The sequence below is a fragment of the Lipotes vexillifer genome, unplaced genomic scaffold (assembly GCF_000442215.2).
Source record: "Lipotes vexillifer unplaced genomic scaffold, Lipotes_vexillifer_v1.1 scaffold621, whole genome shotgun sequence".
NCBI lineage: Eukaryota > Metazoa > Chordata > Mammalia > Artiodactyla > Lipotidae > Lipotes > Lipotes vexillifer.
The window spans coordinates 1,261,186-1,279,963 of NW_006792411.1; the positions used below are offsets into that span (position 1 = coordinate 1,261,186).

Below are 18,778 nucleotides of genomic sequence, written 5' to 3' on the forward strand. Positions count from 1 at the left end.
CGCAGGATCAGCGGCCATGGCTCACGGGCCCAGCCGCTCCGCGGCCCGTGGGGTCTTCCCGGACCGGGGCACGGACCCGTGTCCCCTGCATTGGCAGGCGGACTCTCAACCACTGTGCCACCAGGGAAGCCCTGCAGCAAATTTTTTAAATGTCAAAAATGAGCCTGGCTCATGTGTGATTTACTTACATAAATGAAACAGGAAAAATCAAAGTGATGATGTGATGATCATGATCTCAACGCCACCATTTTTGGAGCCTTTACAATGTACTAGGCACAGGGATAAGGATTTGGGTACATTATTTCATTTAATCTTTACAATAATCCAGTGAGGGAGATAGATAAGACACATTTTTAAAGTCCAGTTTATTGAGATATAATTTACATACAGTAATATTCACCTTTTTGGGGGTATAGAGTTCTATGAACTTTGGCAAATGTATGTACTCACAAAAACAGCACCACTATTAATAAAATACATATTTCTATCATTCCCCAAAATTCCCCTGTGCCCCTTTCACCCCCATTCCAGCCCCAAAGCAATCACTAATTTGATTCCTGTCCCAATAGTTTCATCTTTTTCTAGAAAGGCATATAATTGGAATCACACAGTATGATAAATTTTTAAGATGAATTTTTGATTACACAGCAATACATGAATACTTTCTTCTTAATAAAAGAAGCTGCAACATTGCAGATGAGTCTATTGCAGATGAGTCTAAGTCCCCTTTGAAACCACATCCAGACCTGCCCCTCACCCTACTGTTCTCAGGAGGGCTGAGAGCCAAAATGTTTAGCAAGGCGTGGCCAACAGGATCAGAACAAACTAAGATGGCCATGTGGTGATGTGCCACGTGCATGTTCTTCCCATGCCGTAAAGGAGCCAGCCCAGGACCCCACAGCTACCAAGCCAAGGAACCTGGGATGGACCTCAGGAAGCCTGGACCCCGAGCCCAGGCTCATCACTTTGTACAACTCTGCAAGGCGATGGGAGGCAACCTAGGGCAGAAAGGCCCTCTGAGCAGGGCGGTCATCTGCGGGACAGTCCACCCCTGACCACAGAGCTGCAGCCAGAACCTGGCTCTCCTTGTCCCAGCTTCTCTTCTCCCACCTTGATTTCTAAAATGGTGATGGCACTTTTCCTTTAACTGCTGCCACCAAAAAGGAGCAAACCACTTGGGGCTGGAGCAGTCGGTTCCTCCAGGAGACGTGAGACAGAGAGCCCAGGGTGAGTTTGCCTGCTGGCTGAGCAATAGCCTGGGGTGATGCCCCAGCTGTGAATGAGCTCAAGGACCTGGGACTCATCCGTGCCTCTTCCCTCTCTGATATCCTCCCCTAGGTCTCATTCAGCTAAACCGGGAGAGGCAGGCTGCTAGTTGGTTCCCATTCTCCCCTCTTTTTTAAATATCCAAACATAGGGCCAACCAGCCAGAAGACCACATTTCTCAGCCTCCCTTACAGCTATGTGTTATTATCTTCCAGCCAGTGAGAGGAAAATGGAGGTGTCATGTCGGGCTTCTGCGGCATCTTAAAAGAGTGGCAGTGGGATGTGTTTCTGTGGACCTGTCCTACCCTTCCTTCTTCTATCCTGCTATTTGGAATTCTGATGTGATGGCTGGAGCTCCCACAGCCATCTTGTCACCAAGAACAGAAAATCAGCATGAGAATGGGGCCAACACAGAGGAAAGTAGGGCCAGGAGTTGGAGAAGGAAACCAAGTTCTTACAACAATGTTTTTAAAACCCTTAGCTCAAGCTGTGCCTGAAGCCTGACACCCTTAAACTTTTCAGTTATTAGTGCAAATAAATTCTCCCTCCCACATCCCCTAACTTTTTTTTTTTTTTCTCTAAACCAGTCTGAATAGCTCTTATAACCTAGAGCACCTCAACTCACACAAGACCATCATTTTTACGTTGTCAGATTCTACCCAAAACAATGAAAATCTTCAAAGGCAATCTCTGCTGGGAGAAGGCACACCCAAGGGCCACATCACAAGTGCCCGTATCCTGTTCCCCACTGTCATTTACCCACCTGGGAACTCTGGGAGTGGCAAGAGGCTCTGCAAGGAAGGCCAGCATTCTATAGCTCAGGATGGGAAAGGGCTGCCATAAATTTGAGACATTCCTGAGATAAACTGAGGGAGAAAACACCCTCTTCACAATAAAAATGTGGCTGAATGGTGCTATGTTATACTGAGGGCCTCTCCTCTCCCGAACTGCCCCAGAATCCCGGACATGTTATTCGACCTTCTGGGCCCAAGACTCTCAACCTCTCCTCACTCACTGCTCACCAGGCTGGCAAAAGCAAAGGATAATGCAGGGTGGGCAGCAAGTAGGAACAGCATCCCCCAGGCCTGGGTTCACATCTCAGCTCTGCTGTGTGACTCTGGGCGAGCTCCTTAACCTCTCTAAGCATCAGTCTGGTCAATAAAACAGAGATGCTCTTGATTTTATACATGAGGATAATATACATGAAAGCAGCTACCACAATCTCTGGCATATAGTGGCCATTCAAAAAACAGAGGTGATTACTAATATATATTTTTTGTTACTGCTCAAGCTTGCCTGGATCAACAACTTCCCCACTGAGCTCTCATAGAATGGGTGGGGATCCCCACCTTACAAAGAACCTCCCTCAGGTGTCTCATTTTCACCTCCTAAGAGTACCGTGGGGTCCGGCAAGGGGGCACCACACCTGTCTTATGCCGAGGGCTTGAAGGAGAGAATGACCCGCTCAAGGTCATGTGGCTTTTTGAACGGGAAGTGTTGGTCTTCCAAGTGTCCTGCATCCTCTCCAGTAACCCAGCCCCTGCTCCCAAAATGGGACAGAGTGGGGAGGTACTCAAACAGGCCACGGGCATTACTGGGGCAGAGGAGTGATGGACACCAGTCCTAAGCAGCGCCAACACCAGGACCACTGCACTGCATGAAGGAAGACTCACCCAGGGGGCTTCCCTGGTGGGCCAGTGGTTAGGACTTCACCCTTCAACCGCAGGGGGCAGAGGTTTGATCCCTGGTCGGGGAGCTAAGATCCCGCATGCCGCGCCAAGAAAAAAACCAAAGAGCAAAAAACTCACCCAGCATGATGGCGTCCACAGCTCCCCCAGGACAGAACTCGATCATGATCTGCAGAAAATACAAGGCAAAGTAACAATGAGCAGACGCCTGGGAGAGCCACCAGATCCAGGCCTTCAAGAGGCTCCCAGCCCAGCGCGGCGGATGGAAAAGGGCAATTAGAGTAAAAAGTGCCGTGGGTGTTGACACAGGCCCTCCCTCTCTGGTCCACTCCCATCTTCACACTTCCTGCCCCACTCTAGGCTCCTATCATATATGAGAAGATGCTTTCTCTGTTTTTTAAAGTGCTGATAGAGGTGGGTGGGGAAGGCTGAAAGTGACACAAAATTTAAGGCACTCCCAGCATCTCCTCCAGCTCCGGGCTCCCGGCCCCTGCTTGTTGTAAAGTCCCTCCAACCAAGCTCAGCAGAGGCAGACACAGTGCCTGCAGGGCGGTCAAGAAGGCTCGTCGCTCTAAATAGAAAAGGAAACCTCAGCCATGACCCAGCTGGGCCAGAGCCAGCTCTCCAGCCAGAGGACGGAGAAATAGCCTTAAGGTTTCGATGAGGCCTCTAAGCTTGTGGCTGCCCTTCCAGAGGCTTCCTGGCAATGTAAACAGGAGAATGTGGTGAGGCATGGCTGGACCCAAGTCCCAAGCCCACGGCTCACTAGTTGTGACCTTGGGCAAGTCACTTCCATCGTGTGAGCCCGTTTTCTCAGCTGTAAGATGGGGCTGCTGATGCTATTACTCTTAGCTGGGCCCCAGCTCTAAGTATATTTAGGGGGAAGGACACCCCTGGGGGCAAGAAACCAAAGGAGGTCAAGCAGGGGGCTTTAAGCTGGGCCAGGGACACCAGAGATACTGGGACCAGGGGTAGCAAGACTGCACCGCCCTCCCAGCCCAGGACAGCAGACAGGCCTGCCACACGCTGTGCAAGGCTCCTCACCATGGGAGGGAGCGATGCAAGGGGGCACCCACCCACCCACTCACACACCACCACCTGCCGGGGAGGAAAGACCTGGCCTCTGACGTTCCTACAGTCGCTCTGGTCCTGCCTGGCCATCGGAACATCAGGCCTGACCCCAGCTCCCCCAGACTACCTCTCTACCACTTTGGTGACTGTCGTCCTAAATAAAAGTCATCAGAGATGGATTAATGTCCTGCAACCCAGAACACTAGGAAGTGGTACTACTTTCTCCCAGTCACTCACTCATTCATTTGTTCATTTAACCAACCACCAATGAACCAGGCTTGTTCCCAGGTGTCAGGGTGACCTGGACACAGGCACTGACCTCTCGAAGCTCAGTGTATCATTCTGCCTTTTAATAACCCTCAGCTCCACAAAAGAGAACCCCAAATCCTGTTAATTGTTAGAAAAAACCCAGCTACAAGAGGCAGTGGCGGAAAAGAAGCCAAATTTAGTCACCAAGCAAGGCCACTTACTAGTTAAGTGGCCTGTAAGATGGTGGGATACACGCCCGAACCCCACAGGAGTGACAAAGTCATCCGGGCCTTGCCGGGCAGCGGGTGAGGCTCAGTCAGTATGAGCTGTTCCTATGATTCCTTCCTTGAGCTCAGAGGTTCAGGCTTTTTTGGTTTTCGTGTTGTCTTTTGAGACCCCATGAAAGCCACCCTCTCTCCTCTCACACAGAAAAATGCAAATACAAACAAATGTTTGTGTGCAATTCCACTGACTTCTTACACGCCCTGAAGTCCCACCACCAAACCCAGGTTGGGATCCCCTGCTCCTCACCCGCTACTATCTTTGCGGCCTTGGCAATGACCTACCTCTCTGCAAAATGGGATAATACTATGGATGCCCCCAGAACTACTGTAATGATTGGATGAGGTGGTATTTATAAAGCAACAAGCCTGAGCCTCACACACAGCAGACACAGGACAGGCTCAGCCATTCCCTTCTCTAACAGGGGGCAGCTGAAGAGGAAAAGGTGGTAGTGCCTCTTAATTAAACTATGTGACCCCGGGTAAGCCACTTAGTGTCCCTGAGCCTCAATTTCTTCGTCTGTAAAATGGCACTAAGCTTCTCTCCCTCCAACATCATCAAGATAGTCAATGACATGCCCAACACAAAAGCCACACCAGCTAATATGCACCTGTCGAATCTAGCAAAGGAAATCACTAGAAAGTGTCCCACTTAGACCACGTTATTTAGTCCTCCTACAAAACTATGCCTTCCCAGAACTACAGTTCATCGACACACCCATTGCTGTATCAACAGTCAGTATGAGAAGTGGTCAAACCCAGGCAGTTCCTGCATCTTTCAGTTAAACTGTCCCTTACACAACATCCTTACTCAAGGTCCCCCATGACCCCTCCTCTCCCAGGTCAGCACTAGGAAAGCTTGAGCATTGTGCCATTCTGGTTTGCTTCCTCTTCTGCAATTCGAGAGCTCCATGACCCCTTGCCCTTCCCGTATTTTTTTAGTTATTATTATTTTGCCTTGGCTGCTGGGAAGCTCTGAGCTTAGCTTTGGTTCTATTCCCATGAATAAATGTACCGACTTTTCATTCTATGCCAGGATTAAACCTATAACACGTCACAATTTGCATATGGACCCCGAGGAATTATCTTTAGGAGATTACTGCCCTGTAACGCAGGCATCCCCAACCCCTGGGATCTAATGCCTGATGATGTGAGGTAGAGCTGATATAATAATAGGAATAAAGGCACAAAAAATGTAATGCGCTTGAATTATCCCGAAACCTTCCCACCCCCCACCCCCCACCCCGGTCCACGGAAAAATCGTTTTCCACGAAACTGGTCCCTGGTGCCAAAAAGGTTGGGGACCACTGCTGTAACCCGCACTTCAAACTGTGAAGCTTTTTTTTGTGTGTGTGGTACGCGGGCCTCTCACTGTTGTGGCCTCTCCTGTTGCGGAGCACAGGCTCCAGACGCGCAGGCTCAGCGGCCATGGCTCACGGGCCCAGCGGCTCCGCGGCATGTGGGATCTTCCTGGACTGGGGCACGAACCTGTGTCCCCTACATCGGCAGGCAGACTCTCAACCACTGCGCCACCAGGGAAGCCCGAAGCTTTTTTTTTGAAACAGCAGTGCTCGTTCAGAGTTAATCAGAGTTGATGTCCCATTAATTAACTTTTTGTAATTCTGCCCAGCTGTACTCTCACATGTGGCAAAATAAAGTTTGATTTTTCTTCTTTTTTTTTTAAAGTTGCTTTTTTTTTGTCCTTTTGGTTTGAAAAGCTTCATGTCTTGGTGCCTTTTATGTGATGCCAAAAAAAAAAAAAAAAATGTCCCTTTCATGACATGGTTCTCTCACTGAGAGAACCATGTATCTTAACACTTTACCTTTCAGCTTGTCAGTGGTAGGGTCACAGGGGGCTTATATTATAAACTTCTCAGGGCTTTTACAGAAATGCATGAGGCTTAATTAATAAAATAATAATCTCAATAAAGGCAATAAAAACAATAAAGAAAAAAATCATCTTGATGCCTTAGGAAATTACTAAATATGCCTGCTTAGAAAAGAGAATGGAAACATACATCAATACTCACAGAAGGATTACCGGTGTTCTGTACTTTCATGTATTTTCCATATTTTATTCAACTAATATGTAAAATAAATTTTTATATTAGAAGTACTCTTTTTTTTTAATGGAAAGTACTGGCCTAAAATCACCCATGGCTACAGACCCATCTATTCATCTGAAGGGGGATGGGGCTGTGCCCATCCACGATGAAGGCCCCAGCAGGACCATGCCCAGAGCATCCTGTGATGAAAGGAGGCTCCTCAGGATCCAGGGTTCCTGGGTACAAAGCTGACGGCCTCTAAGCCCCCACCAAGCCTCAAATCCAACGGCTCCCAGTACCAAGGACCGACTCCTAGAACCCATCAGAGGCTCATCCATCACTCTTCCTCGAGAGGGCAGCAAGCAGCTTGTGACCGAGGTTTTTCCCGGGATCTGGTGAAGGGAGGTTTGTGATCAGCTTAACTCATCAACAACTGAGAGTCTACCAAAGGGCTCACATTGCTAGGCAAAGTGGGGGCCACGAAAGAAGTATTTGATCAACAAACACTACCTGAGCTCCTAGTCTATGACAAGCCTGGGGACCCAGGACGATTCAGACAGGTCCCTGCCCTAAGACCACAGGCAGAGGCAGACGCAGACAGGGGTGACTGGTGCAGGCACATCGTGACTATAATTACCCAGAACCTGTGGCCACAGTGGTTAACCCAGCCTGGAGCTGGAGAGCTTGATAAAACACAGATAATCGGGCCCCACCCCAGAGTTTCTGATTCAGTAGGTCTGGGGGAGGGTCCAAGAATCTGTATTTTGAACAAATGCCCCAGGGATGCTGCTGCTTCTCCCCCTGACTATACTTTAAGAACCACTGCTCTATAGGAATTCGCAAAAGAGCGAGAGGTCTGGACCCTAGAGTCACATGTCTCCTCCGCCTACCAAAAACATAATGTAAGATGGTGGTACAGAAAGCTTGGGGACAAACTGGTGGAATTACCATTTCTTTTATGTTCCTTAATTAACCTGAACTTCATCATCAGTGTTTCCTTTACTTCTTGCCTCTAACCAAGGAGCTAGGGGCTTGGGGAGGATGTAAGATCATCCAGGTGAGCCTTTACCAAATGATGGTTTGAGAAGCCCTGGGTATTGGCAAAGAGGCTTTAGGGATTTGCCTTATTAGAGATGGTCAGATTGAAACAGAAGAGTATTTCAATGAGTGTTTTTTAAAAATAAGTATAAATATCATTATTTAAATACCCTCCCATCTTTTTTTTGTTTGTTTTTGCGGTACGCGGGGCTCTCACCGCTGTGGCCTCTCCCGTTGCGGAGCACAGGCTCCGGACGCGCAGGCTCAGCAGCCATGGCTCACGGGCCCAGCCGCTCCGCGGCATGTGGGATCTTCCCGGTCTGGGACACGAACCCATGTCCCCTGCATTGGCAGGCGGACTCTCAACCACTGCGCCACCAGGGAAGCCCCCCCTCCCATCTTTAAAAAAAAAAAAAGATTTGTGGGCCTTTGAGTGTGTGTATATCAAGGGGCATGATGAAGATCAGGTAGGTAGAAGTGACACCAAAAGCACAAGCAATAAAAGAAAAAACAGATACACTGGACTTCATCAACATTAAAAGCTTTTGTGCATCAACGGACACTATCAAACGAGTGAAAAGACAACCCACAGAACGGGAAAAATGTCTGCACGTCATATATTTTTGACAACAGGCTAGTATCCAGAATATATAAAGAATTCTTAAAATAAAACAATAAAAGGACAAATAACTCTATTTAAAAATAGGTAAAGGATTTGAAGAGATGTTTCTCCAAAAAAGATATAGAAATGGCCAATAAGCACAGGAAAAGATGCTATCACTGGCCATTAGGGAAAGGTTAATCAAAGCCACAGTGAGATACCACTTCATGCCTGCTAGGATGCCTAGAATCAAAAAGATGGACAATGGGGCTTCCCTGGTGGCGCGGTGGTTGAGAGTCCGCCTGTCGTTGCAGGGGACGTGGGTTCGTGCCCCGGTCCGGGAAGATCCCACACGCCGCGGAGCGGCTGGGCCCGTGAGCCACGGCCGCTGAGCCTGCGCGCCCGAAGCCTGTACTCCGCAACGGGAGGGGCCACAACAGTGAGAGACCCGCGTACCGCAAAAAAAAAAAAAAAAAGATGGACAATGAAAAGTGTTTGACAAGAATATGGACAATAGGAACCCTCATACACCGACAGTAGGAAAGTAAAATGATGCAGGCACTTTGGAAAACAGTCTAAATGTTAACAGTTTAAAATGTTAAACATGACATTACAATATGATCCATACAATTCCCCTCCTAGATACATATCCAAGACAATTAACAACATACCCATTCCACAAAAGATTCCAAATAGCCAAAACAATCTTGAGAAAGAACAAAGCTGGAGGAATTATACTTCCTGATTTCAAACTATATTACAAAAGCTATAGTAATCAAAACAGTTTGGTATCAGCATAAAAACAGACATACAAATCAGTGGAACAGAACAGAGAGCCCAGAAATAAGCCCATGAATATTATGGCCAATTAATCTACAACAAAGGAGGCAAGAATCTAAAATGGGGAAAGGATGCTCTCTTCAATAAATGGTGTTGGGAGAACTAGATAGCTACATGCAAAAGAATGAAACTGAACCCACTATCTTACACCGTATACAAAAATCAACTCAAAATAGATTAAAGACTTAAATGTTAGACCAGAAACCATAAACCTCATAGGAGAAAACACAGGTGGACATCGGTCTTGACACTGGTCTTAGCAATATATTTTTTTGATCTGACTCCAAAGGTAATGGCAACAAAAGCAAAAATAAACAAATGGGACTACATCAAACTAGAAAGCATCTGCACAGCAAAGGAAACCACCAACAAAATAAAAAGGCAATCTACTGAATGGGAGAAGATATTTGCTAACCATATATCCAATAAGGGGTTAATATTCAAAATATATAAAGAATTCATACAACTCAATGACAAAAAAACCAAACAACCTGATTAAAAAACGGGCAGAGGATCTGAATAAACATTTTGCCAAAGAAGACATATGGATGGCCAACAAGCACATGAAAAGATGTGCAACATCACTACTCATCAGGGAAATACAAATCAAAACCACAATGAGATATCACTTCCCACCTGTCAGAATGGCTATTATCAAAAGGACAAGAAATAACAAAGTTGGTGAGGATGTGAAGAAAAGGGAACCCTCATTCATGCACTGTTGGTGGGAATGTAAACTGGTGCTGCCACTGTGGAAAACAGTATGGAGGTTCCTCAAAAAATTAAAAATAGACCTACCATATTATCCAGCAATTCCACTTCTGGGTATTTATTCAAAGGAAATGAAACACTAATTCATAAAGATATATGCAGCCCTACATTCACTGTAGCATTATTTACAATTGCCAAAATATGGAAATAACCCAAGTGTCCATCAATGGATGAATGGATAAAAAAAGATGTGGCATATGGAATATCAAGGGACCCCAAATAACCAAAGCAATCTTAAAAAGAACAGTTGTAAGAAACTGTTCAAAGAAAGTTGGAAGTCTCACATTTCTTGATTTCAAAACTTACTACAAAGCTACAATAATCAAAACAGTGAGGTACTAGCATAAAAACATATAGACCAACGGAAGGAGATCCCAGAAATAAACCCTTGCATATGCAGTCAAATGATTTTCAACAAAGGTGTCAAGACCATTCAACGGGAAACGGACAGTCTTTTCAACACATTTTGTTGGGAAAACTGAATTACCCATATGCAAGAGAATGAAGATGGTCCCTTACCCTACACCATATACAAAAATTTACTAAAAATGGATCAAAGACATAAATGTAAGAGGTAAAATTACAAAACTCTTGGAAGAAAAAAATAGGGAAAAGCTTCATGACATTGAATTTAGCCATGATTTCCTTGTTATGACACCAAAAGCACAGGCAACAAAAACAAAAAATAAATCAGCTGGACTTCATCAAATTTGATAACTTTTGGACATCAAAGGACACTAGCAACAGAGTGAAAAAGCAACCCATAGAATGGGAGAAACTACTCGCAAATCATATATCTGATAAGGGACTAATATCAAGAATATATAAAGAACTCTTACAACTCAATAACAAACAAAAAAATTGGGCAAAATACTTGAACAGACATTTACAGATATACAAATAGGCAAGAAATGCATGAAAAGATGCTCAGCATTACTAATTAGGGAAGTGCAAGTCAAAACCACAGTTAGATATCACTTTACACCCATTAGGCTGGCTATTTAAAAAAAAAAAAGAAAATAACAAATGTTGGCAAGGATGTACAGAAATGGGAACCCGGTGTATGTAAAATGGTGTGGCCACTGTGGAAGCGAGTATGGCAGTTCCCCAAAAATTAAAACTAGAATTAAAAAAATTAAAAATGGAATTGCCTTATGAACTGGCATTCCACTTCTGGGTATATACCCAAAAGAACCAAAAGCAGAGTATCAAACAGACGTTTGTATACCAATGTTCAGAGCAGCATTACTCACAATAGCTAAAAGATGGAAACAACCCAAGTATACATCAAGAGATGAATGGAAAAATAAAATATGGCATATCCATACAATGGAATATTATTCAGTCATAAAAAGGAATGAAGCACTGATACATATGAATGAACCTTGAAAACATTATGCTAAGTGAAAAAAGTCAGACACAAAAGGCCACAGATTATGTGACTCCATTTGTATGAAATGCCGAGAATAAGCAAATCCATAGAGACAGAAAGGAGATTAGTGGTTGCCAGTACCTGGGGGAGGGCTCCCAGGGCAAGAGACTGGGCTCTGAAAATATGACCCAAGTGCTTTTCAGCTCAGAAAACTGCTTACACTATGTGCCAAGCCCTGTCCCAGGCCCTTTATTCACAGTCCCTCATTTAATCCTCACACAGTTCTATAAGATGAAGACAATACTAATCTCCATTTTCTAGATCAAGGGTCACCAAAGTTTTTCTGTAAGGAACCAGATAGTAAATATTTTTGCCTTTGTACTCATGAGCTCTTTGTTTCCCTGGAGACCTCAGCCCATAAACATGTTCAGAGGGTGCCCGACAGGGGACAGCCTGCAGTCCTGCTGGCTTTCCACTCTGGCTGGAGGCCAAAGGAAACTGGAAACCTGTGTTTACCTTGATCCCCTATCAGTTTAGATTAAGCAGCTGTCATGGTGTAGCATAAGGGTCACGGTCTTGCTACATGATCCTGGCAGCCCACATCACCCCTCCTATCATTCATCCATTCATTCATCCGTGCATTTATTAGGCACCTACCCTGTTCCTGCACTATTTTAGCCATGGGAATTTAGCACTGCACCTGCACAGCTCAGATCAAGTACTCTCTTCCCTCTCAGGCCAGTGTCCTCTCAGAGTTGCCCTGGGACTGGTTACAATAAAAAACTTCTTTGGGGCTTCCCTGGCGCAATGGTTGAGAGTCCGCCTGCCGATGCAGGGGACACGGGTTCGTGCCCCGGTCCGGGAGGATCCCACATGCCGCGGAGCGCCTGGGCCCATGGGCCATGGCCGCTGGGCCTGCACGTCCGGAGCCTGTGCTCCGCAACGGGAGAGGCCACAACAGGGAGAGGCCCGCGTACCGCAAAAAAAAAAAAAAAAAACTTCTTTGGAGCTGTTGCAAATGAGGAATCAGCTCAGTACTCCTTAGGACTGAGAGAGCCGGAATTCCAAATCTCTCCTCTACCTGATCGACCCTTCAGGACTAAACCCTGACCCCACAGTGCCATGCCAAGCTGACTTCCACCCTTCCAAATAACACACTTGGAAAACACCACCTGTGCACGGCTTCTCCCATATAGTCTCACTCCACACCCTCAACCTCCTCAGGATGTAAGCAGTTGCCCAGTCAGTTAACCCAGGTCAGTCTCAGTTTCCCCACCCATGACATTTAACAGGAATCGAGAGTTTATTCTGTGCCAGAATAAACTTTGCATGGATTATCTTACACTCACCATTTGAAGTGGGTATCCTAAAAAATGCCTCTACCTCATGGGGTTTTTGGGAGGATTAAACAGGATAATGGATGCCTGGCACTTAGAACATTACCTGGCACACAGTAAGTAAAATGCTTGATAAATGTTACCAATTATTATCAGCGTTTGGTGATACTTTATTCCCATTTTACATACGAGGAAACTGAGGTTCAAAGAGATTAAGGTCACAGAAATAGTAAGTATCAGGGCCAGGACCTGAACTGGGATGTATTTGGGTGCCAAGTCAGCTCTGTTTGTCTCCCCGATAGAAGAGACCTAGTGACCCCATCCTCTCTTCCTTGTGCCTCAAGAAGGAAGCCACAAGCTCGAGACACAGCCCCCAGGTGGTGGAAGAAAAGGCCCCTCTGTCTCGCTGCTCCAGCCCTCACTGGGCCCCACTGGTCAGCTCACACACACCAAGTGAGCTCGCTCACCCAGAGATAAGGGAGCCAGGATGTCACAGCCCAGATAAGAGAGGGCCTGGACCACCCACAGGGCTTTAGACATTAACGTGTACAGCCCACAGGCAGCAGGACCAAGTAGCGGGATGGGTCAGCACTGCCACGGCCCGACCATCCGCAGGGGACAACTGAGGCATGCTCAAGCCATACCCTGGAGACCACACGGTTCTCGGGGCCTGGGTCCCGTCCTTTCCCTGGCCCTTCCTGAGGCCGGGACGAGTACCGGGTACACAGAAGGGGCTCAATAAATAAATGTTGGCAACAGTCCTGGAAGTAAAATTAAATAAAATTAAACCTCTTCTATAGGTCTAGACATAGTCCCAGATCTGCCCCTGTCCTTCTGTGACAGTGCCATCAGAACCACTCTCCTGCTTTGAGCCTCAGTTTTCCTACCTGGAAAATGAAGCTTTGAACATCTGTAAGGTCATTTTCAACATTGACATTTGAGGGTACAAGGTGAAGGACATCACTCTATCACTGAATAAGCAGTTAATATTTATAAAAGTCCATTCATATCATCCATTATCAGAGCCTGGACCTGGTATGTGAATAGTAAGTGTTCACTCAATGAATCTATGAAGAATGAAGAAATATGAATGAAACATTTCAGTGGCTTTGAGATGCCCAGAAATCAGGGCAAAACAGCCAACACAGACTAACACAGCTGTTTCTGCAAAGAAAGCTGGACAAAAGCAAGCCAGTCCCCTCCCTCTTCTGCCACCCAAGAGAATAGAGATGATGGCTGCCATTACTGAGTGCCTAATGCATACCTTAGAGTGCTAAGCATGCTACAGGCATTCCTTTACTTACTCCTGTGAGCAGTTACGTCTATTTTACAGATGGGGAAACTGAGGTTTGATGGGGAAAGGGCTTCCCCAAAGCCACTCAGTTCCTAGGTGAGAGAACGAGGGTATAAACCCAGGTCTGTCTGACTCTAAGATGCAAAGATTGCTGAAATGTGCAGCCACAGGCAAGCTCCTTTCCCTATCTAGGCTTGTTTCTTCTTGGGGTGGGAGGGGTAGGTGCTGCAATCACCCCTTCCTTCCCAGGTCTCCCTACCCTGAGAGGCAGTGTCTCCTGGGCACGGGGACACCCCATCAGCACAGAAGACAGAGGCTTCTGGTCACTCAACAGAGACCTGTAGAAATAAGACCCCCCCAAAAAAACATAACAGTGAACACAAAAATGTCTCCAGCTTCTCAGCAGCCAGTCCCTGTAGGTGGAGTCCTGGAACCTCCACACCTCTGAGCTCCAGGCCAAACAGTGCGGCCACTGAGCGGGGCAGCCCTCACCCACAAGGCCTCCCAGGAACGCCGGGCCTTCTCCTCCGCCTCCAGCTCCACCCACCACGTCACAGAGAGTCTGAGGAAGGAATCTGGGCTCCCCTTGAGACTGTGGGAACCGAGTGCCCCCTGGCAGGAAGGAAGGGCACAAGGGATAACCTTGGGGTTCCTAAGGGGAGGGGAGGGGGTCCTGCCAAGGCAACAGGGAGCCTCTAAGCCTGTCTGGCACATTCTGTGGCACCTCTGCCACAACCCCTGCGGGGAGGATTACTAGATGAGGAGACCGAGATGGCTCCACGTCCAAGTGTGCAGGCCCAAGTCCCAGGCATCTCTGGGATGGAACTGAGGTGACTGCAATTCGGGGTGCCTAAGCCCTTCTGATACTGTCTGGCCCAGAGATCAGGAGCACTGGCTTCAGGGTCAAAGTCCTCTGAGCCTGAGTCCAAATGCTGCCACTGTGTGTCTTTAGGCAACATGCCTCACCTCTCTGAGCCTCTATTTGCTCATCTGTAAAATGGGGACAACACATTCCAACCATGATGGGGTCCTGAGGGGAGTAAATGAGATAGCATATGTGAAAACAACAAGCACAGTGCCTGGCACCTCGCCAGAGGGTGACAGACGACAGTCACTGTCATCACTATGATGATTATCACCATCGCCACTCTCCTCATCACACCAGGAAATCAGGGCTGGAACCAGACTCCAGGCAGATGCAAACTGGATTTTCAGCCCCTAGGGGAGACACAAGCAGTTCTCTGTCTGCACAGACATTTTTCATCTATTTGACCATCTGTCTGTCTGGCCACCATTACCTAAAGCCAGGGGTGGCAGGGATCGTGCTGCCATAGAGAGGAATGGTCCAGGGCCATGCCCCTCATTAGATGGACTCGCAAATCCACAAGACTAGGAGTGATCAGGGTCACAGGAAATACAGACACACAGCTGGAAGGCCTGCCTGACTGGTAGGAAACAGCATTTTCAACTAAAATTGTTAAAGGTTTGTGGCATGTGAGATGGTCCTCAAGGGACAAGTAGGATTTGAAACCAAGGGGAGAGGGGTGGCGATGTGGAGAGGTGGGCATGGCAGGCAGAGCCAGCGCTGAGCTGCTCACAGAGCAGGGAAGATGGTGCAGGGTGGGTGTCAGTGTCCTATTACATCCCCCAAGGGCAACCCCCAGTCTTCCTTGACTTATTACCCAAGAGACTCAGTCTCCAAGGAACCAAAACACCTGAGTAAATAAGGTGAGCCCCGGGTTTTGACTCTGGAGTCAGATACACCTGGGTTCCAATTCCAGCCCTGACACTGACTAACCTTGGACAAGGGAAGACCTCGGAACAAGCGCAGAGATGTGAGCCTCGGTTTGCTCGTGTGTAAGGTGTGGGGATCTATAGGATCTGCCACCTGGGTAGTGAGCAATGGGATGACTTGGAGAAAGCCCAAGGCTCAGAACCCGGCATTCGGCAAGTGCGCTCCAACCGTCAGTAACACCAGAGGCTGTATCCACGTGGGAAACGGAAATGACCAGCCCACACTCAGAGACGAGCCCCCAGTGCCAGTGGCTGCCCATGAAAGGTTGAAGGAACAATCTGAGAGCAGCAGAGAGCAGGGCGAAAACACGGGGCACCTCGGGCAAGTCTAAGCATCTGTTTGCCCATACATCCTACAGTCTTATTATGTCCATCCTCTGCCTCCCCACCCCCGCTGCCCCACAGAATGTAAATTCCCAGAGGGCAGGGCTTTGTGTCTGTGCCCCCAGCAACTAAAACAGTGCCTGGCACACAGTTGGTGCTCTGGAAACATTTGTTGGTGAACGAATGAATGCGTGAGTGAGTGAGTGAACGCATGAATGAATGAATGATGGCTGCCCCACGTGCTCCGGGGAGGGGGGGGGGTCCAGTCACATGAGATCGCGGATGTGGAACACCAGACACAGGGGAGGCGTGATCACGATGGGGATGCAGAGACTGCCACAGTGGCAAGTACTGAAGGTTCCATCAGTGATGACACAGGTCCGAGGGCTCCTGAGACAGAGACCGCTAGGGACACAGCCAGGACTGAAGAAGGGTCCTCACTCTCCAAGGAAGACAGAAGACAGTCCCTCAGCCCCCGGCTTATCCCTCTGTTTCCCCACTTCCCCCGCCCAGGACTGGGATTATCTGTTCCCATCAGGGCCAGACAGGGTATAAATGCAGGGAAGCGGCCAGGGTGGGGGTGAGGGCAGATGGGAGAGCAGGTGGCCGTCTATGGGGTAGCAGCCCTCAGCCCCGCTCATAGATGCCGCAAGGGAACATGGGCCCCTGTGGCGAGAGCTGCTTCAGGCCAAGCCAAACACTTGGATTCCTACGTGAAAAACACCAACTTACAAAGGGTCACACTATTGCAAAACACTAGAAAAAGTCTGCCTTAGGTACAGTCTGTGGACCGGGTTTACACGTTTATCTGCCAATCTAGACTTTGAACAACACACATGACCTTGTCAGCTGGGTGCCTGGCACGGGGCTCCTACTGTCTTGCCAGCTGGGACGAGCTGGGTTTCTAATCCTGGGCCAACAGCTGCGAGATCAGTGTCATCACCCTTCATGTCCAGATGGGGAAACTGAGGCTCAGAGATGTGTCTGGGGTCACACAGCAGCACAGAGGCAGCAAGATTCCAACCCAGGTCTAGCTGACTCCAAAGCCACTGCTTGATGGACCGAAAGAACGAGGGTGTGAGTGAAGCTGGGGCAGGGGGTGGGGGGCGGTGAGTGGGGACGGAAGGAGCACACAGGATTGCCACAGAGGGGATGACAGCTGGCTGATGGGGTCAGGTGGTGAACTAAATGCCTGGGAACAGGGCAGGCAAATCCCCGGACCACAGAGTCACCCTCGCTCCTGTGAATGTGACACAGAGACCCCGGCCCGGCCATTCCAACAGCAGGATTCCAGGCAAAACCCCACATTACCCCGGCCTGTCCATCCACAGCTACACCATTCTGTTGCCATTCTACCTGCTAGTAGCTGACAGTCCATCGCACCCAAGGTAGAAGCTGGATGGATCCTCGAGCCACAGGCCCCTCTCCACCAGATGCTGCCAAAAAACGGTCTGCAGGACAACGGGCTCCTCAAGTGGAGGAGGGGGGCACAGACTGTGTGGGCTGGCACCTGGCGGGCGCGGGGTGCACTGCAGAGATGGGAGCCAGGCTGATCTGAGTTGGAACGTGGATTTGAGCCCCGAGACAGTCACTCTCTGTCTCTGACCCTCAGTCTTCACATCCATAAAACGGGGGTGACAACATCTCAATCCCATAGAATTGTGAGGATTCGGCAAGATAATCACGAAAGGGCCCAGCACAGAGAAAGTTCCCAGCAAGGGCCAGCCATTTGTGTTCTTTTGCTGACTCTTCCCTCTCTCACCTTCACCCCCTGCCTCCTGATTTACCCTCTGGGCCAAGAAGTCACAAGCTTCTGTGCCTGCTTCCCCTCCCTGAGCCTCAAGGCACTCTATCTGTACAACAGAAGTGGTAAGAAGTAACAATACACTTACCCCAGAGGACTGAGAGGGCTGCACAGAATTTCAAGGGCTTCACAAAGTGCTATTATGGATGTGCGTGTGTGTCCCCAGGGTGGATGCCCCTACAGGCCTAATCCAGAAGGACAGCAGGAGTCAGTGAATGCCAGGGAAGCCCAGGGGCACCAGGACCCCAGAGCCCATGGGAAGAGGTCCTGGCCCACAATACTGAGGAGAAGGGCCACCACAGGCCACACAGCTGACCACGAACCCGGAGTTCAGGATTTCAGAGATACCTGGGCTAGGACAAACTGAGCCGACTCGGGCCAAAAGGCCTCCTTGAGATCATCCCTTCCAAGGCCCTGGCATTACGAGCCAGGAAGCAGAGATGCAGGGAAGGGACAGTGCTTCCTAGGGTCACAGAGCGTTGGTCCCACATCTAGGAAGATCTCAGGTCCCCCGACTCCAACCAGCCCAGCGGTCCTTCTGCCGCGCTGAGTGACTTTCTAAATGCACACAGCGCGGTTAGTGACTCTCTAATGTCACGTTCTCTTTACAGTTCTGGTATTTTTTAAGGCCAGATATGCAATCTCTGTCAGTGACCAACAGCTAGCCTCTGAGCCCAAGGCGACAAGCCACAGAAACCCTGACCGGTGACATGTAGTCATATGAACACGTGTGGACAGCGGGCCCCTCCCACCCACGCCCTGCTCTGTGACCCTGGGCCCTGCACTTCCTCTTTGTAGAATGCTCACTTTCTGACAAGAAGTCACACTCTGAAAAGCCTACAGTCACTCCTTCAGTTCCTCTCTCTCTCTCTCTCTCTCTCTCTCTCTCTCACACACACACAAACAAACAAACTTGGTATATACGTACCGGAAATTCACAGCCGCCTTACAAACCTATTTTTGCATTCCCTAGGCCAGGAGTCCTGGCTTAAATGCCACCAGG

The 18,778-nt window shown here is 48.5% G+C and overlaps 1 protein-coding gene across 1 annotated transcript in view; it reads right to left on the reverse strand.

Moving 5' to 3' along the window:
* Positions 1 to 18,778, reverse strand: part of STK10 (serine/threonine kinase 10) — a 132,487-nt gene that overhangs the window by 76,267 nt on the left and 37,442 nt on the right. The window contains exon 3 of the mRNA XM_007465538.1: positions 3,075 to 3,123. Coding sequence (XP_007465600.1) covers positions 3,075 to 3,123 — 49 coding nt within the window. The remainder of the gene's footprint in view (positions 1 to 3,074; positions 3,124 to 18,778) is intronic.